The 21,256-nt window shown below is 41.2% G+C and overlaps 2 protein-coding genes across 2 annotated transcripts in view; both read right to left on the bottom strand.

Annotated features, from left to right (window-relative positions):
• CCDC125 (coiled-coil domain containing 125) overlaps positions 1-7,878 on the bottom strand; it is a 35,249-nt gene extending 27,371 nt beyond the window's left edge. The window contains exons 1-2 of the mRNA XM_063456770.1: positions 7,785-7,878; positions 3,141-3,481 (exon numbers count right to left, since the gene is read on the bottom strand). Of these exons, the coding sequence (XP_063312840.1) occupies positions 3,141-3,456 (316 nt within the window). The 5' untranslated portion in view covers positions 3,457-3,481; positions 7,785-7,878. The remainder of the gene's footprint in view (positions 1-3,140; positions 3,482-7,784) is intronic.
• Positions 7,879-12,838: 4,960 nt separating this feature from the next.
• RAD17 (RAD17 checkpoint clamp loader component) overlaps positions 12,839-21,256 on the bottom strand; it is a 31,734-nt gene continuing 23,316 nt past the window's right edge. Inside the window, exons 13-17 of the mRNA XM_063453724.1 lie at positions 15,216-15,362; positions 14,704-14,850; positions 14,297-14,417; positions 14,078-14,135; positions 12,839-13,488 (exon numbers count right to left, since the gene is read on the bottom strand). Coding sequence (XP_063309794.1) covers positions 13,227-13,488; positions 14,078-14,135; positions 14,297-14,417; positions 14,704-14,850; positions 15,216-15,362 — 735 coding nt within the window. The 3' untranslated portion in view covers positions 12,839-13,226. The remainder of the gene's footprint in view (positions 13,489-14,077; positions 14,136-14,296; positions 14,418-14,703; positions 14,851-15,215; positions 15,363-21,256) is intronic.

Raw genomic sequence — 21,256 nt, 5'->3', positions numbered from 1 at the left:
CCACTTTATTACATAACACAATTCATTAAAGGGACACTGCACTGCCCAAATAGGATTTTTTTTTTTTTTTTTAAAGCACCATTTGGAAGATATACCTTAAATGAAAATATGCATGCATTGTTTTGCATGGGAGGTAAATCTAAAACAGCTCGCAAAGCTAAAAAATCACGTTACACCCGTGCCTGCTGCCATTAGTTGGGGCCGAGCATGGCCAGTGCGGCACAAAGACTCCAATCCTGCCAGTGTGCTCTCTCTCCCCTTCCCTTCTTTTTTTTACATTTTTGTCATTGTCTGCGTTTTTTCATCTAGCTGTGTAAAAAAGAAATATAAGTAAAGTTCGAATAAAAAAATATCATAGAGGCAAGCACCTCACTAATAGCAGCGGCTGCCACATGGCTCCCCCCGCCCCCCAATATTCAAGCAGACACCGTACAGTAAGTGCCTGTCACGGCAGAGCCTTTCCACTGGACAGGCTACTTATTTATTTTATTACAGGTGGTCCTCATTTTACGACCTACCTGTTTTACGAAGGCTCGCACTTACGACCAGTTCTCTAGCATGGGGGTAAGTGCAAGCCGTTGTGGGGATTAGAGGGATTCCCTGCTCTGCTGCGTTCGTCTATGTTCGGGGAAATTTCAAGCGCACCAGAGCAGGGAATCCCTCAACTCCTCACTTACCAACCAAATCGTTTAACAACAGGATCGCAAGAGCGGAACCCGGTCGGTAAGTGAGGAGCACCTGTAAATTGTTTTCATTATACAATTTTCTCCTGAGGAATCTCTTCAGTAGAATATTTTATAACTCAGATAGAGAAATTCTATCTAGCATTTTACTGTAAAATTATTTTTAGAAGTCATTTTTAAAATGAATACTTTAACAAACATTGTGTAGCTAAGTTCTGTATTACACTTTGTAATTTGAATCTAGCCACACACTGGCCAACAGATTTAACTCATTAATAGGAACCTGTCTATATGGTTTATTCCCTATATATTGAATCGTCCTCATATTTTGGAGGCAATAGAGCTATATAGACATATTACTATTCAGGATTACAAATGTTTAGTCAAACCTACGTGTCCAGTCTGGTGCCCCACCAACTTAAAATGTCACCAGCCACCACTGTAAACACATTGGGTGACTCTGGAATAAAATCTCTTTCCACCAAGACAGTATCGGCCTCCTGGACATCTGTGGCAAATGTATCAGCAAACAGCGTGTAGAGAGCAGGGAATTCATCGTTATGTTACACATTCAGAACCCATTACTGATGGCATGCTCAAGTTTCGGAAGAAGTAGAATTCCGCAAAAATAGTCAAAGGGTTCATGCGGGATAATGTACACCATTTTCTACTTTGCAGCAGATTTATGAGAATTTGTCTTTTTTTCTGTTTTGTTCCCATTCAGATGTTTAGGTTTCTATCTTGCCTTGGTTAACCAGGAATATGGAAAGTGTTTTTTTCATATTTACCAAAATGACCTGTCCTTGGTTATTGTCCATGGCAGCACATAGCTTCCCTCTCATTTATTTTCATTCCATCCTATAGGTTTTAATTTTTAGTTTGGTTGCAAACTTTGGAACATAGACGAGGCATGAAAGGGAGGGAAAGCACTATGCACGTAATTTACAGCTAATTTTCTGTCCTATGGGCTAAGAGGGGAGAGCTACACATTGATATATGCTGCCATGGAGAAAAGCCAAGAAAAGTGGCCTTATGCTTCCTCCCATGGGCAGAGTTTGTTGACTACAACAAAAATGATGGCAATGGATGCAGAGCAAATAAATAAATCTATAATACAGACCACATTATCTGGTTTATTTTGAATTTAAGAACAGATATATTATGCTGAAGTTAGCTTTTGATTTGGCCAGCTTCGTGGTGAGCTTCTTCCTCGCAGGCTGAAGTCTTATTCATCTATCTTCTTATTCAAACATGAATTTTATTCATTCAAAACTTATGTAAATATCATGAACTCTGTAGTGTAAATATAACTCGATTAAAACAACATTCATATTCAAGCTATATGTCTACACATTTCTGATATCATAATAAATAATAGAAACAATAAAAACATTTTATTAGTTACAGAAATGTAGAGGCCACGTTGGTGCCATCTTTTGATACCTAACTTGGTGTAGCTCAGATTAAATGTTGTTGGATGACATAGAGGGTTGCCCAGTGTATTGAAATAAATTGAATTTTGGGTGAGCCATGATGGGTTTCATATAGGAAAACCTTGGTTACTTATTCAGAGTTGATGGTGCCACTTTGTTTCCAGTTTTTGACATGAAATTTGGTTTGGCGCTGTGGTGGAATCTCGGTAAAAATAAATTTAGTAGGCCGAGATTACCACGTGGCATGTGTACGTGCATATGCTGACGTATCGGTCGGTTGGTTGCACGAGGCAAGATACGATCAGTAGTGTACGGAGCATGTGCGAGAATACAGGATGTAGTATTCCCCTCCTCCACAATGCTGGACAAGCCATGCGGTCAAGCAGGAAGTTAATTCTTATTTGTATTGATTGGTTAAGAGAATGTGCGGGTGGAGCTTAATATGGGAGGAGTTATGTGCCTATATAAGGAGCCTGCACTATTGTCCGGGGCTCAGAACTTGTTGTATTTTGGTGACACTAGTCCCTCTGAGTCCCGATCGGTGAACCGAATAAAGAATCTCTTCCTTCCTGAAGAAACCTGTGTCCATCTCTCTGTGCTCGGCTTCCGTCAGTTTCTCCGGTATCAGCGCAGGTGAAATGTTCTTGTATGACGAAGAGGGGTGTCCGATATAGGGAACTCAATGTCAACATGTACAAGATGGATTCAAAATGTTATTTAGATGGTATTGAGGAGGATTCCGTTTACTACTTTACAAGACTCACTTTGATTGAGTCAACTTAATTTGTGTAACTAATAACATTTATTACTCTGTTTATGGTTTTCACTATTTATTATTATGTCGGAAATGTAATGTGAAATGTGGCTTGAATATGAAAATTGTTTTAAATCAAGCAGGATAAGTAAGAAATGTACTTCTATTACTGAAAAAGGTGACCAAATAAGAAGCTAACTTCAACCTGCGAATAAGAATCTGTCTGAATGATAAGCTAACTTTGGCATCATAGTAAATATGGCATCTTACCCATGCTATTTTGTCTGCACCTGCTGTATCCGCCTTCTGTCCCATTTTTAACGACACCCCTTTCTTCTGAAGCACGATTTTTTACAAGTTGATAATTTGATGTAACAGCATCATCTCCCTTCTTAAGTATGTGGTAATGGCCCCGAATATCAGATCCTTTTCTCAGTTTAAAAGTCTGCTCCGCTTGTTCCCCAGGTGCTTCGTAGAGACCTCCTGGCTTTCTTCCAAAACCCTCTCCCAAATCCCCCCCTGCCATAAAGTCTTCCTCCTCCATCTCCAGGTAATGTTCCACGGCCAGTGAATCACTCATTGCCATTGCAGAAAGTAACAAACACGTCTCTCTGTAAACACAAAGAATTGCTCAGATTTCAGTAAATTACTTTTTTTTTTTTTAAAGAAAACAGGATTAAAAACATATACATTACGTGATTTATTTGATAAATGAGACGTAGGGAGTTATTTACTAAGAATTTACATTGTAATCACCAGTCTACTGAATAAATACAGTTGATGATAAATTAGTTGTGACATCTCTTTGTTTTTTCCTAAATGACACTGTAGTAGCCTTGGCTGGGCAAGTAAAAAAGCAATAGGACACTGTGAGGTCTGCATGTATAACCTATACGGCCTGTGACATCTGTAACTATGTTCTTATGGTACTTTGTGTGTCCACTTAAGAAGATATATATTTGTATCCAGATTTAAAGAAACACTCTAAAACATGTGCCATCATGTCCATAAATGAGTTACTTACCTTTAGTCCCCCTAGCACATAGGTCTCTCTGCGGCCACCATTCCTCCCGAGGCTGAAATATCCTTACAGATAATTTCAGCCAATCCAATGCTTCGCCATAAGAAAGTACTAGGGGGCTAGTGCAAACGCGCAACAATCCCCACACTGTGCCAGTAAGCATCTCTTTGAGGCAGGATTGTTATCTTTACGCAGTGTACGAGTATAAAGACTACAAACACCAGGAAAAGCCTCTAGTGGCTGTCTGAGTGACAGCCTACAGAGGAGGAGTTAGAACATAATGTTATAATTCTCAGAAAAGGCAGCGTTTACTTTGCACCAGAACCCCTATTTTAAGGCAGTGCCAATATATAGTTATAGCATTTGTCATTTTTTTTTGAGAATATATATACCGTTATTTGCTCTGCTTTTGTGTTTTTGGAAGATGTGCGTTAAAGGGGCAACTCTAAGCAGGATAACCAGCAAAACACGTGTAGTGATTATGAATAGCATTCTTTTGAGAATACACACCCCCATCTGCAGACTAAGGTAGAAAAGCTTTGGACAAATGACACAGATGTGAATTTCTGCATTATCTCTAACTCAATGGTAGCAGAGGGGCTAATCAATTGGTGCTGGGGGATCCCTATTTTTTGGCCAATCCAGTTGAAAAGTGTTTCACAGAATATGGGGAGGACGGTGCCCAAAGACTCAGTGCACCATAAGCTTAACAATGTTATGCAGTGGTTATGTATCAGAGTGTTCTGTTAAATTAGACAGCTATTTTTGGAAGATTAAGATCTATTTTGGGAGGGATAAGATAATAGGAGTCTGCCAGCAGCCATTTATTATTCCACGAAGTAGGGAATTACCTATGAAATTTTGCCTACAAACTATCTCAATATGTCTTAAATAATTTTCTCCAAATATACACTTCTGGAACTGAGAGAATACCCTGTAACGGTTTTGCCATATACAAATCATTACACCCTCTAGCAAATGTCATCAAATGCTGCTCATGAAGAAGCATCTGATTGGACGAGATCTGCACTCACTGTACATGGGCTTCTAGTCCCCTATGATCCATTTGGATTGGACTAGAAGATGAAGGAGCAGGGCCTGGCGGAGGAGGAGCAGGTTGTTACACCATGGATCCACCTTTTACCAGCTACTGCTGCAAGCATGCAGTCAACCCAACTGCTGCATAGCTATGGCATGCCTTGGGTGGCAACATGGACAAGTTCACTGTCACCCCTTGGATTTTGGGATCTTATGTGAAAGTCTGATTTTATATCATATAATTATTAGACACTCACCAATATTTTTCATTTATTTTTTTATTCATGGGGTAGCACAGTTGATTCACTTTTAGGGAACGCATGGTTTCTTGAGGGGGCTGTGGTTTGACTGCAGATTGGTGGTACGGCAGGCTTAGAGAAGCCGAAGTAATAGTTGTCACTATATCTGTAGGCTGACCGGCCCATTTATACTGGACTTGCTTGGCTCAGGTAATAAGGGGTATCTGTACCTACCTTTATATTTGTAGCGGTAAATGGAGGCTTTGTTTAAACTGAGGTAGAGGTTGACCAGCCGAATTAGGTGCTATACTCCTTTTCAAAGATACTATTCAGCGATACAATTTTTAATCAGTGGGGTAATAGCTGCTTGATCCAAGAAAATAAATAAATCGCACTGTCATTCTGGGGGCAAGAACAAGTTTTTTTTCCCCCTAGTTTGTTGCCAAATTGGAAGCGCTCTTTTTTGGCCTTCTTTTGGATCAGCATCAGAAACAAGTGTGAGAAAGGTTGAACTTGATGGACCATGTCTCTTTTTAGCTACGTAACTATTAAGTGATTTCAGTTTCCACATCTGCAGATTAGCAGTATATGAGGTTCAGAGAAGCCGAGGTAATAATTGTCACTGTAAGAAGCAGGTTTATTCGTAGACTGACTGACCCGGTTATACTAGACTTCCCTGGCTCACATAAAAGGGAGCATTAGCCATTAACTCTATATCTGCAGTGGTAAATGTCACGGTTAATCAGGTAAAATAGGTCTCTATCCTACCATTCTAACACATTGGGGATTGAGGGTTGTTTTAGAAAATTAATTTTAACAGATCCTATACAGTCATTCGAATTATGCACAGGGTCATTCAACAAGCCCCTTTCTAAACACTTGCAGGGAGTGTAAGTGTGTTTGTGTGTGACAAATTGTACACAAAATCAATTTCAAAGCAGACACTGTAACTAACACATTCTCTTCTACACAATTTGTTCTGGTTTTGCTTTGTTGGTCTTCAGAAGGGAGATTCCTTCTTCATTATGAGGACACCAGGAGCTGCTCAATCTTTGCACCTTCAAGCCTCACTCAATAAAATTCAGACATTCTAAGAATCTAAGTAGTTTAATTCATTAAATTATAATATACTAAAAGGCAAACCGCAAAGTGTAGGTAAAATAGCTGATTTTATTTGATAAGAGTTGACAATTTAAAACCTATGAAAAGACTGAGGTAGACTATTTTAGTCTAATTCGCAGTATGGTTTTCATTTCACTTCAATTTTGTGTTTCTTAGAGAATAACCACTATAAGTGTCCCCCATAAAATGGCGATTTGGCACACTCGGATTACAAACATAGAATTTGAACAGGTCTTTGTATGCATTTGTGGCATCCAATCTTGTCACAATCTCCAATTTAACATAATTTTAGAATTTATGAAAAGCTGGTACTAGCCAGCTGAACGTTCTTATTTTTTTTTTGGATTACAAATAATTATATTTATAATAGGAATAATAAAATGCTTAAAATTATTTTAAATTGTGGGGGAAGATAAAGAAAATTTAACTAGATTTACGTACAAACATTCTTCAAAAAGCTTGCCATGGGCTACAGTAGATTGCATTTTGCCTTCACCTGCCTCTGGGACTAATTAATTAAACTCATTTACATGTGGAATGTCTCGAATAACAACCCTCTAAACTCTGCACATTTGCAACATCCTTTTTTTCCCTGGACACATCACATTTCTTCCTTACAGTCAGGTTGTGCAGGAAAAATGCTGCCCAGTTGTAGGTGACAGGAAATTAAATGGCCAAGTATACATTTTAAATTGACAACATTGATCATCTATTGATTTCCCTATCATAATGCTGCAAAATGCAGGGCACTAGGGCATCACTTTTCCTATGCTGCCCATTAGCATGAAGAACTGTACAGTACAATGATATGTATCCAGGAAAACATGCTGTAACTGGCGCCCCAATACAAAGGCTGACACCTCACACATAGCTTTATCTCCTGGAAAGCATCATGTACCCCAATCCCAGCAGCTGGTGCAATACACACACACACACACACACACATTCATTTAACCTCTTGAGAACCAGAGGGCCAAGAAACCTGTGTGGGCACTGATGGGTTAGATATAAAAGTAGGATAGCAGTTTCTCTAAAAGCTGGCTACCAGGAGCTGGAGATGGCACAGTAATGTAATATTGTTATTATTTTAATTTATTTTACTTTCAGTAATGCACAGAGTCACGTGATCTCACACCCAGAATTGTGAGAGAAACAATGTAGCAGCGATGTTTACTCTGGAGGAAATACAAGACACACACCCTGTGGGGGAGGACAGAGGGTGACTGTAATCCTCAGCATTGTGTACTGACACCCGGGGAAAGCAGAATCCAGGCACTGCCTGCTACACAGGGCTCACAGGGTAACAATGGAAATCCACCCATGTGTTCCCCATAGCAGAATGAACCCGCACAGACCATCACATAAAGTTCATTAGGAAAAAAAATCCCCAAAACTTTTAAAGAAGAAACTAATATTAAGATGAATACACTGTAACCAGGCACCAGTGTAGGAAATCCCCAGCCTTTTCACAGCCAGGAATCTTGTGCTACTTACCGGCAGGGCAGGGGGAGGTAGGTCCTGCCTGGGTCAGATCATGAGAGGAAACAGCACAGAGTCCCCAGTGCTCTCCAGGTCTGTCCCCTCCTCCCAGACACACGTGGCCTGTCCTCTGTCACATGGGGTGGGACCCAGACTCTCCTGCAGGTGAATAGAGGGAGGTAACCTGGCTGGAGGTACACTGCTATCTATACACAGCCAGGCAATCCTCAATGGTTCTGGGATATCACAATAAACCAGGAGTCCAAAATTCAAGATTCCATTATTTCCTTAAATGTAGCTTCTCTGTTCTGAAGATTTTATAATACAATTGGATTAAAGGATTACTCAAACCAAAAAAAAAAAGCTGTGTTTTAAAGGGACACTATAGGCACCAAGACCACTTCAGCTCATTTTTTTTTTTTTTTTTGGAGAAACTGCAATGTTTAGAGTGGAGTACTAAGACTTAGGGATGTGCATGGGCAAAAAATTTGATTCGGTTTGGCACTTCCGAAACTCGTGCCAAACCAAACCTTTTATTCGGAAGCATCCAAATGTCCCAATTTAAATCCGGATCGAAACAAATTTCACATGTCTACTAAGACTACATCTAGTGTCTGCCTACAAGACATCCACTAGAGGAGCTGCCTTGAGTTTCACAGAATTTGACTCGTGGAGTAGATGCTGGACATCCATGCACTTTGTATGAGGACATCCAGCGTCAGAGAAAACCCTGCGTCAGCATTACTGGCAAGGAAAATGTGCTTCGTTAAGCTTACCGTCTCTGCTAATCTTCCACGAACATAAAAAGTTCAAGCCACTACTGCTATGCAGATGACACCCTTCAGTATGGATGTACCACCTCATTTACATTATGTGATCATGTTTTCATTTCAGTTCTGTAGTGTGATCATACTCATGTGGCTTGATTCAAAAATAAAGAATATAAAAAAAGATTGTAGGAGGGACACAACACAATTCCAAAAGGTAATGTGAGGATATTTGTAATGCAGAGGTGTGAATTTTATTTTGGTAAATCACTATTTCCACACTTTGATAATCCATGTTGATGAAAAACGGGTTGTCACATGAAATGCAAAATTTATTTGTAATGCAATAGTTGCAAAAAAATATAAAGTCAGAAAATGGCAAAATAAACAAACAAAAAAAAACACTTCAAACAAATATCTCCAATAAATTCCTGCTCACTTTAGTTAGGACCCTATAAATGGCTGACTCCAAGTTTGTAGACATTGTCAGATATAAGGTGACCATGCCCTCTTAGGAACCCAGGGTGCAGTTCCCAGGAAGGAATCACAAGTAGGTGTTGTTGATTTCATCAAAGATTTATTAACAAATTATTAAAAAAACAATTATTTAAAGATAGTAACAACTATATAAAATAAATAAAATCAATAATAAACACACCCTCCGAGATGCGTATCATCTGTCCACCAGACTTTCTCAACCCACATAGTCAAGCCATGGAGTGGAGGTCTGCTGACACCTGTCAGCTTCGCAATTGGAGGCTCCATATAATAGAGCTCTTGCACCTTCCTTAACCACTGCTGGAGAATGGGCATCTGTCTTTCTCCACATCACAGGTATAAAGGATTTAGCGTTTGACATTTATAAGATATATTTTTTTTATATAGGGACATTAGAGTTTTTGTAAGATGCAGAAGCATCCTCAGTGGTTTAAATGGGAAATTTGTATCAACAATCTCCTTTATCTTTGAATTAATTTGTTTCCAATATGTAGCTGAACAAGACCACCAAATATGTAGGATGGTTCCCACTACTTCCCAGCAACAGATACAGAGTAGTAAGTCAGGAGATCTGTATGTTACGAGTTATGGCCACAACATGCAGAGTCTAGGTTAGCAGTGATAAACTGGACTGACAATGAACTTATTATAAGACAACTTAATATAGAGAGTAAACATGGTGAAATACAAGTCTAGGTGAAAAAGAGAACTTGCCGGAGTCAGCTACACAGTATATCAAACAGGTGAACAAGTCTGAAAAGGCTTACAGAGAAACTGTAACCCTTGCCAATGTCAATACCAGAAACGTCACAATGTATCAAGGACCGCACTAAAGGGTAATATAGGAACAGAAACCATGATAGGACACAGTAAATAGGGCCAGAGGAGTTTAACTACCATTATGTATTATTTGATCATGGCTGCAACCCCAAATTGTACGTGAATGGGGACAACGAGCCAAGGTGGACAAATTAGAGCCGGAAGTGATGTGACGCCTCCATTTCCCTTTTAAGATCTTGCTCCGGAAGTGAGCAGGTTCTTTTCTCTGAAATTTTCCTGAGAGTCTCTTGACCAGTACGAGGACCAGGTAAGTAACACTACATGCTTCACTGGCCCAAGTGTTCCCCTAAAAAAGAGGCGCGCTTGCATTTTGAATCCACTTTCCAAAAATGTTAGGGCATCTCTAGAGTATCTCTAGGCTTTTCTCGGAATGTGGTTACTTGTGGACTTCCGTTAATGCCCAAACGATACGTGAACAACTTAGCAGAATTACACAGGTTATGGTGCACAGAATATCCTATTTCTACTCTGCCTGTTGAGAGTATCTTAAAACGGCACACAGCCTCGATCACAGTGAAATGGACCATTTATAAATTTATAGCTGCTGCTGCTGCTGCATGGTTGCTATCACTTTACTAAACAGTTTAACTCATCATATGTGATTAGTGGGAGCGGTGGCTAGACAGGAGTTTATGGGATAAGAGGAGTCTCATAGACAAGAATGATAGGCTTCTGACTGATGGAACCTCTTACCGAGACCAGCTACAGGAACCATGAAGTTATCTTTTTTACGTAATTATTTTTTTTTTACATACTTTTTTTTATATCCAATTAAATTCATTAAAAACATGGTGTCAATGTCTATAATTTTCCTTTTAACTGTGCATAATGCCAGGTGTCCAAAACAGTTAGCAAAAGCTGTATATCTCTTGTCTGCAGCATTTGCAAGCTCTCCCCTTCTAATCCCGCCCCAATACCCACAGTAACACCCCACAGGAGCGCAGAGAAGGCTTGGAAAGGCAGAAGGAATAAGCATCATCTTTTTGGAAGATGATCGGAGTAGGCCCTTTGGAATGAAGGCAGTAAGCCATAGGCATGCTTCTCGCTGGAGAGAATGAGGATTTCTGCCAGTACACATAGCACCTTTTATCTTTCTAAAATAGACCAAATTACAGCATAAAGTAACTGTGAATGGAACTTTTCTAGCTTTAAGTAAATGTGTAATTGACTTAAATTGAATTTATAATCCCAGAAATAACAATAGTTTTTTTCAGAACTATAGGTTACCTTCTGTTCGCCTCCCTTTGGATTTAAAAAAATTTAAGTTTCTCAATATTTTGAATTTTGTTGCTACATTTCTGTACTATGCTCTTGTTTTTTCCGAGATTATTTTGGCTGCTGTTAATATGCATTTAATTACTGTTTATCTGCTTTATTTCTTATTATTTTGAAAAGCCAATAAACATGTACATTGTTTATTGAAATGCACATTATACATTCAATGTACATTGATGCCAAGTGATCTAGGTGCCTTTAGTGGTCCTTTAAGCGCTTTACATTTTTCAAAAGGAGGAGAGGCTAAATCAGAGTAAACAGGTTGCTCATAAACTGTGGCTAGGATCGCTTCTTTGGTTATATCGTGGTGCTTTATGAGAATGCTTCTCAGTGGGACAAAGGATGTCAGCTTACGGCAGACTATAGCCATTACAAGGGCCTTGTCATGCAACAGAACAACCAATTCCGGGAGAATTTGAATGCGTAAATTACTGGTCTTGGAAGTATTGCCAAAGTCCTTCACGACATCTTACAATTGTTTAACCCCTTAAGGACCCATGACATGTGTGACGTCATGATTCCCTGTTATTCCAGAAGTTTGGTCCTTAAGGGGTTAAAGGGAGACAATAAAATACCACTCTTATCTTGTAAATTAGTCTATGCATCATGGAAGGCATAAACCCTGTTTTCCAAGGCCTTAGTACAGTCTGTAAGGGAGGCAAGTTCTGTGGACATAGTGGCTAGTCCCTGGCTCGAACCTTTTAGGGACACTCTAATCACCAAAACACCTTTAGCTTAATAGAGCAGTTTTGGTATATATATTATGCTCCTGTAGTCTCACAGCTCAATTATCTGCCATTTAAGAGTTAAATCACTTTGTTTATGTAACCCTAGTCACACCTCCCTTGCATGGGATCTGCACAGCCTTCCTAAACACTTCCTATAAAGAGAGATCTAATGTTTAAACTTCCTTTACTGCACAGCCTGTTTAATTTAGAAATTCTCCTGCTCTGTTAATAGCCTTCTAGACCTTGCAGAAGCCTATTATGTGTGATGAAAATGTTAACATCTGATTGAAAAGTAAATCATTTTTTTCCAAACAGGTTGTGTGAGCACAGCCAGGGCAGGTGTGGCTAGGGCAGTATGGTAAGAAATAAAAGGGATTTAACTCCTAAAAATGACAGAATTGAGCAGCGGTACTGCAGGGGCATGATATATACACACAAAAAACAGCTTATTAAGCCAAAGTCGTTTTGGTGCCTATAGTATCTCTTTAAAGCTTCAGAGCATGGACTTGTCATAGAAATCTTGTTTCTGGGGCTAGTGCTCTCGTCTCCTAAAGCATTCCAGCTGTACAGTGGGTTTGTGTTCTGACAGCTTCATAAGCAGAACCTCTGTGATTTCAAGTGCGGTCATTTCATAGGAGCTTAGTGTAAGTTGGAGGTTGTCAGAACATTAATCTCATGCTACCATACTGAAGCAGATGGAGGATGTGTCCTATTTACACATTACATTTTTATATACACCTTGCCCTGCTATGAAACAGCCAGTACGGAACATTTGGTAGTCAAGTAAACAATATCTTTAACAATTCAATTGCATAATATTTGGAATCTACTTATTATTTATATACAATATATATATATATATATATATATAATATATATATATATATATATATATATACACACACACACACACACACACATACACGTCCACCACTAGAACTGAAAACAACAACTAGGAACAAGGTAGGAACAAAAAAAAGGTGTTTTAATTTACATACTTAAATAGTTCATTAGAGAAATTTACATAAATCAGAATTCACATCTTATTTGACCCAGCTGGTACTAACAAGTGTGCAGTTATGCAGCTTGGACACAGTAGTTCTCATCCAAATGGAAATTTCTCACAGGAAAAAAAAATAAAAAAACCAAAAAATGCAGATAAGGTTTGACTATACAAACTGGGTCTTGATAAGTCCAGGTTTTGTATCCAAATGATAAACAACAATGTACAACTTGAGCATAAAATCGGACGTCCTTACACACTGGTTCTGGGCGTGTTACATTGTAGACATTGTGAAACAGATTTATGTTCTGTTAGAACACAGCAGGAATCTTGTATTTGATAGATCTCAGTCACTCTCGTATTCCTCTATCTTGAGTTCGTCATCCTCCATAACAACTTGGGCTGCAACAGGCTGGGGCTGGCTGCATGACAGTTCACTTTCTCCCCCCTGACTAGATGGCAGAGATGCATGTTGTTCATTAATAGAGATTGACCTGGAAAGTTCATTCCTTTCTTTCCCAGTGTGTAAGTCCGTAGGATCGTCTTCTTCGCCGCTCTCAGCATCTGGGACCCCTGTGTCCTTATCAGTAAGAGCTTCAAGCTTCATTCTAGAAGAGAATATATGTCAGTACAGCCCATTGGACATGTAGCACTAGTAGAGATGCCCGGCTTTAACTAGGAAACATGAGAACTTTGTTCACACAAGTAACATCACCTAGTTTTTTTTGTTTCTTTCTTTTCTAAATGCTACCAGATTAATCTTATACTACAGAGTTTTACATGCATTATGTATTGTTCTTTCCTTACATAATTTTTTTAATAAAAGGGACACTCCTGGTCCTGGGTGCAATGCAACACACATTGTTAAAGCATTATTTTTTTACAGTTTTCTATGATCAGAGTAGAATTTAAAAAGGCACATGCAGTTTATACTCAAAATTATTTGACGGCTGATCACTTTTCGGACAGCAACCACTGATGCAGAGGGCCTGAAGTGGCTGTCAGGCCATCACAGTGAGATCTTATTGTATGAAATTGGTGCCATGGACATAAGAATTTCACTGATATGAAAGAGTGATCTCATGCATTTAGGAATAAGTGTTGCAATTCAGTTGTCAATCAGTCACCATATACAAATTTATAATTTAACATTAACTACTTAGTGAATAAATCCCGTAGAATATCCAAACAAATTACCTTACAGAATGTTTCTTTAGGGGAAGTCGACCAACATCTTGAATAAATGAGATTTGAGCTGAAAGACAGGGAGAAACAATTTAAAAAGAGTACAGTTGTTTTTATAAAACCATACACTTGTGTAAAATTTTAAACTAGATAAATTGTTATTTTTAAAAAGTATTTAAATAACTTTATCGTAGTTAAGCGAAGGTTCGTTCTATGACACATGTGCATTACCTTGATTTCTTAATGGATTTGTGAGCATTGCTAAATATGGTAAGACCTGGGTCTGAAGGCATAACGGCGAGGAACAGAAGCTTGAAAAGAGTTCTCTGGCAGCAATGCAATTTTCCTGATACTAGAAAATCAGACAAAGGGAAAAAAAAGCTTGAAAATCAAAGATGAAGAAAAACACACTCAATAGAAAATCGTTTGTATTGTATAGTAATAAATCCTCAGTGTCTCCGTAGAAATTTCTATTGCACATGAACCCATATAAAATATACTAGAGTTTCATTGTAAAGATAGACAGATAGATGTTGCGCACCACTGAACAAATATCACACAATTAGTGCAATTAAAAAGTGCAGTAGGTGATCCAGTTACACAAAAGGCATAACGTCTGGAAGAAAATAAACGTTTACCTTTTTGGAAACTGAGAGCCACTGTGGTTTGTGTAGCGGCCTAAAGCCAATTCCGGATTGACAATTGGCGAAGGCCCGAGCCCTGTTGGAATGTATGATTCCTCTGCTGGCAACCGACGAGCTGTAAACATTCAGTGTGGACCTGCTCTATGGAAAAAAAAAAATAAAAAAAAAATAAATGATTGTACATTATGTAAGCGAAGCTAGTGCATCATGACATACAATGAATGTGCAATAATAAACAAACAAAATAGCCTCTAAAATGTGATTATGGCAGCATGCACATTTTATAAAAATTGTACAAATAGCCTCTAAAATATTTTGTTTACATAGTAAACCATATTGTGTAATAGATCATGTATGCTTCTTGATTTGTAGAATAAGGTTTATAGTATTTCATGGTTTACTAGAATTCAAATGTCACTTCCTGACAAATTGCACAATACAGTAATGATTTGGCACTATAGTATCTTGCTTTTCTTTGTTAATTTACTTGTTTAGCCAAGACTTACATTCCAGTCTCCAGAAAGGACATCTGCAGCACTCATATATTCGCTTGCTCGCACCACATCATCAATATCGGAGAAGAAATCCAAGTAGTTTTGATGGAGATATAAATTGAAAAGCTCACTATACATGTGAGACTTTTCTACAACAGCCTAAACATAAAAAAGAAACAAACTAGTTATAGAGTATAAAAAAAATATAGCTTTAACAGAAGTCAAAGAAGTTAATGTGATGTAGGATTATTAAAATCTTTATTGAACTTGTATTGAATTATTGCACTAACTCCATTTTAACTGCATACTGTGTGACAAATCCTCCATTTTGTCCTCATAACCTGACTTCTTCATTTTAAAACTACATTACATGACAGAATTTCCCAGCACATCTAACACAATGGACAAAGACTGTATTTTCTATAAAGACATGACTAACTCAGAAACTGCTGAATTTCCCCTAACTTGCAACATAGTATAAATTGAAGGCCATGAGAACACGGTAGTAATGAAATGTTCTATTCATAAGAGACCTTGCACCTGACCTGACATCACTGACCGTGTAAAATGACGCTCAAGCCCCCCTTTCCACCGAGTAAGCCTTATGCTAGGAAAGATGGCGCTTGAGCCCCTTGTCCCCACCCGTGTCCAGAACAATACCACCTATTGGTGGGTGGACACCTAGCTAACCACTTAGTTTTTGAGCCAATTAATTACATTTATAGGTGGACACTAATCCAGACACTTAACAATTAATCCAATTAATGATGTTTATTTGTTATTATCTGATATTCAATGATGACGTAAAATGCCTCTTAAAAGGGCCTGCGAGCCCGCTCTTGCTTCACTTGCCAATAAATTTCCTCAAAGTTATTTTAACCTGAACTCTGTGTGTCAGACTGAATTACTTCAGCGTATATACGCAATTTAATTTTCTTAATTTGGACAGGAACAGATAGACATTTAAACATTTTGGTTTACTGCTAAAAAGTACCATAACAACTTGGCGCCCAACGTGGGGCTCCGGGCTATGTCTGGCCGGTGAGCCGTCCTAAGGAAGACGCTGTTGGACGGAGGAATCGGAGGGGAAGGAAAGGAGACTGATCACCTCCAGGTACACGGTAGAGACTTCTGCAGAGCCACCGGTATGTTCCGGCCCCTTTGATTGACCCGTCCACGTGTCTGTGACTGCTTCCCGGGAGGACATCAAAGACAGGTAATATCTTGCCCGGGGTCTCGTTACTCACTTGTTTACCTGCATTTAGTCTATCTGTTGCCTGGGTGTGTTTGAACTGTTTGCCTGTTTCCCCTTTTTAAAATAAAGGGGGGTGGACCTGCGGGGGTTTTGCCTGGGGTTCTCTGTTTCGCCTGTTTTCCCCTTTTTGAGATAAGGGGGGTGGACCTGCGGGGGTTTTGCCTGGGGTTCTCTGTTTTGCCTGTTTTCCCCTTTTTGGGATAAGGGGGGTGGACCTGCGGGGGTCTTGCCTGGGGTTCTCTGTTTTGCTTGTTTGCTCATTTACCCCTTTTGGGTTAAAGGGGGGTGGACCCGGGGGATTTGCCTGGAGTCCTGTTGCCTGTTTTACTCCTTTTAGGAGCCACGTGTTTGTGGCTGTAGGGAAAAGGGGGGGTTGACCTGTGGAAGTTTTCCTGGGGGTCTTCTTTGCCTGTTTACCTCTTTTAGGAGCCTCGTGGCTGTGGCTGTATGGAAAAAGAGGCGAGTTGGGTCTGTGGAGATTGTGTAGACTCATAGTTTCCTGGGGATCCTTCTTTGTGTCACCTTGATAGCCTAGCTAGCTTCATTGTGCACGTAACTCTGCTTGCAGAGAGGTGGTACCCTCCAGCTTTGAGCGCTAGGCTGGAGCCATTCCAATTTTTTTATTTGTGGTGTGTGGATTCGGGCAGGCATTGCTGTCTTCATCACCACGGGGTAGTGGGACTTATGAGTGGGTTTCATAGGGGCACTACGAGAGTGAGGATAGAGGTGGCCACTTCCAGTGGGCTGCTGTAACGAGGGAGGCTTACGGATCTCGGACCGGTGTCAGTTGTTTTCCGTGGCCTTTGGTAGTGAGACTTAAGGAAGTCGTTCTCCGAGCGGGGACACTACGGGGTTGAGGGAGGTGACTTTGGAGTAAGCACACGAGTAAAGGAAAGGTTTACTGTTGATTTTATTTGAACTGTGATGCATGCACTGTATTTCAATTGTATTATTGTTTTGTTTGTTTAATTAGGAGTCATTCAAACTCCTGTGTCTGTCTCTAAGGATTTTTCCTTGCCTTTTCCCTTTTCTATACTTCCTATATTATTATTATTCTATCCACTCCTATTCCTCTTGACAGAGAAGTGATTGGTCACACACTTCTCACCTCGCTCCAATCCGTGTCTACCACCTCAGGTAGGCGGATTCAGTGACTAGTCTACGTTTTGGGAAGACGCACTTGAGGGGGGACCCACCCCTTTCCCCGAGTGGCAGTCGAGCATTGTAGACGCTCTTGTTCCTTTTCCCTTGTCTATCCCTATATCTAGGACGCTGGTATAGGGGGGAGGGGGAATATGGGGCAGGAATTGGGCAAGCCCGGTAGGGGCTGGCTCGCATGTGATTTAGTTGAAGACAGAGAGGGAGAGGAAATGGTTAAAGGTGTTGAAAGAATTGCTAAAGTGTGTAAAATTGCTGTGCCTTCATGTGGTAGATTACAACCAGAAAGCTGGCGTAGATTACTGACAGAGAAGAAAGGCAAGCTCACAGATAATGATTTATTAAAGACTGCTGAAGCGTGGTATAGAGTAGCGAAGGCTATTCAGCAGGAAGGTTGGGTTGAGGAAGAAATAAATCACAAAGGTGTGAAATTGTTTGTGTATCATAATAATTGTGTTGCTGGGGTATTCCCTCAGCCAGCGCCCCAAAATGGCGCCCAGGGGATGTCTATCCCCAAGGTTCAGTCAGCAATAGGTGATAGCCAGCTGACTATGTTCCCCACTCCCAATCCTCCCGATGCCCATCCCGTCACCTCCCCTGTCTGCCCGGTCCTGAATTCTGATGGATCTTTCTTTTCCCCTTTCCCGTCCCTAACATTCCCATCATCCTCATCCATCCCTGCACCACCTTCTGTACCTAATTCTAACATCTCATCTGCCATTCCTTCCCTACACTCTCTCTCCGTTAATAACTCCGCCCTCCCATCTGCATCCACCCAGCTAACCACCCCCTCCTCCCTAACACCGACTCCTCCTTCTGCACCCACCCTGACCAATCCCTCTCCATCCTCTCCCGTAACCGACCCCACCCCGGTCCAATATCCCACCTCCTTCCCAACTCCCCACCCAACTCTCCTGCCCTCCCCAGCCTGGCCATACCCTTTCCCATATCCCATGGCCCTGCCCTATCCAAATTATCCATACCCCCTTCCCCAAGCCACTCCCCAGGTTCCGGTCATGCCCAGTCCGGCACAGTCTGCCCCGGATGTGCCCACATCAAACATGGCCGCCACTTCTTCCCTTAACCCCAATGCAACTTCCTTTCACGCCTCCAATATGGCGGCCCCCAGTCATCCAGCACCCCTGATGCCGGTGCTTCCCGGTGACTATTCATCCCGTGATTATGACCCACAAGCCACCCCTGCATCTGGGACTCCCTCCCATCCCCCGGTTCTGTCACCTCAAGCGGCCCCCTCACGGAGAAGGGCCCAGATCGTAGAAATAGAGGAGGAAGAGGATGACAGGGTATCCCAGGATTCATTGGAGGCTGCGGGAGCCTCAGCTCATCGTTCTATCGATGATCCCTTTGGACACAAGGGTCGGGGAGAACGGGCCCCTCCCAAATATGTTGCCTTTAACCCCACTCAAGCTAGTGCTTTAATGAAATCACTCCCTGACCCAGAAAAGCAGCCTATGCCTTTTTACCGAGGGATAGTTCAAATTCAAAAGACTTATTCCGCCGCATGGCGTGATTTACTGAGTATTTGTGCTATTAAAGCAGGGGATGCATATTGGCCCAGCATGGCCCGTCACCTCAGTACAGATCTGCTCTCCAGTGATGTTGATTACCCCTCCGGAGTAACTTTTTGCAACCAATTAAGAGAATGGGCTAAGGACAAACTTGCTGATCAGGCAGCTGGCCTTACTGATGTTATACAAGATAAAGGAGAATCAGTGGAAAGGTTTCACGCAAGACTGTATCAAATGTTTACAGATTTAGGATTTGATCTTACTGATAAGATCCATTCACAAATGCTGTCCGGTGCCTTTGTCCAAGGTGTTAAAGATTTCATACGCAAAGGAATCATTGCTGCACGCCCTGAATATAAGGTTGTTCCTCTGGATACTTTACTCTTGGTTGCTAGAGGTTTAGAATCTGCCCAAACCCCCAGAAGACCCAGTTCTGCTCCGCTCATGGTGTCCCGCACCACCCCTATTCCCAAAGGCACCAAACCAGAGGATGGTTATTGTTTCAATTGCAGAGCCAAAGGACATTTTAAAAGTGATTGCCCAGAACCTAAAAGAGAACCAAGAAAGCCGTCCAGGCCAGCACCGGCCCCTAAGGCCGAGACCACGGTTCCCCTGGTTGAGGAACCTGATGATTAGGAAATTGGCAAGCCTGTGTCATTAACCCCTGTCATAGCAGTGACTACAGGGGACAGGGGGGGGCCACTTGCTACAGTGACTTTACCCATTGAGGGCCAACCAACCACATTTCTTGTTGACACAGGTGCAGCCCGAAGTGTTCTGCGAGAACAAGACCTGCCAGACCCATCTTTTCTGTCAAATATTGATGTCTCTTGTGTTGGAGTGGATGGCCAGCCAAGACACAGCCCTTTAACAACTCCACTACGAGTTGGCACTAACCTGCTTTCTCGTTTTGTGGTATCCTCCACTTGCCCAATTAACCTGTTAGGCGCTGATGTTCTCTCACGCCTGCAGGCATCTATCACCTTCACTCCGGATGGACAAGTAGAAATGTCTACAACTCTATCTGATTCAGATACCTCAGCCTTATGCTCCATACCTCTGATGCTGCAGTTAGCAGAACCCCATGGGCAAGCAGCAGAACAGAGGTCCAATTTCCCAGAAATATTAATAACCCAGGTGCCTGCTCACTTATGGTCCTCAGGCCCAGAGGACATAGGTCACCTAAATGTCCCACCTGTGGTGGTAAGGCTTATTCCAGGAGCTAAATTACCAAGAAAACCACAATATCCTTTAAAACCAGCACAGGCTGCAGCCATTTCCATCCACATCAAAGCACTCTTGGAGAAGGGTGCTTTAGTGAAATGTAAATCAGAGTGTAATACTCCATTATTTCCTGTAAAGAAGAAAACTCCAAAAGGTGAGCCAGAGAAGTACAGGATGGTCCAGGATCTCCGTGCAGTCAATGAAGCAACTGTCCTGGACACCCCTCTTGTACCAAACCCGCATACTCTGCTCTCTGGAGTCCCACCATCTGCAAAGTATTTCACAGTCATTGATTTGGCTAATGCCTTTTTCAGTGTTCCACTGGACCCATCCTGTCAATACCTGTTTGCTTTCACCCATGAAATGCAACAGTATACCTGGACTGTCATGCCCCAAGGGGCCCAAAATTCTCCAAGCCAATTTGCAAAAGCCATGTGTACCATCCTTGACCCATGGCAAGCTGAACACCCAGAAGTTGTTTTACTCCAGTATGTGGATGATTTACTGCTCTGTGGAGATGATATTCCCACTACTGAAAAGTGTTCACTTAGTCTCCTTTGCTATTTGGCAGAACAAGGATGCAAAGCTTCACTCCTCAAGCTGCAGTTCTGTCAACCTTCGGTAATTTTCCTTGGTCATTGCCTATCTCAAGGTACCAGACATCTCACCCGGGACCGGGTGAGAGCAGTACTGGATATTCCACCTCCAAGGACTGCAAAATCTCTTCATGCCTTCTTAGGCCTCATCTCCTATTGCAGAGCATGGATTCCAGAGGCCTCTCTGCTTATGCAACCCCTCTATGATGCACTCAAGTCAGATCCATTTGGCCTGACCAATGAAGCTCTGGACAATTTCTGCACCCTAAAACGTGCTATTGCATCTGCTCC

The sequence above is a fragment of the Pelobates fuscus genome, chromosome 5, assembly GCF_036172605.1.
Source record: "Pelobates fuscus isolate aPelFus1 chromosome 5, aPelFus1.pri, whole genome shotgun sequence".
NCBI classification, from domain to species: domain Eukaryota; kingdom Metazoa; phylum Chordata; class Amphibia; order Anura; family Pelobatidae; genus Pelobates; species Pelobates fuscus.
The sequence above is the reverse complement of the archived record's forward strand: the minus strand, read 5'-3'. Positions and strand labels throughout refer to the sequence as shown.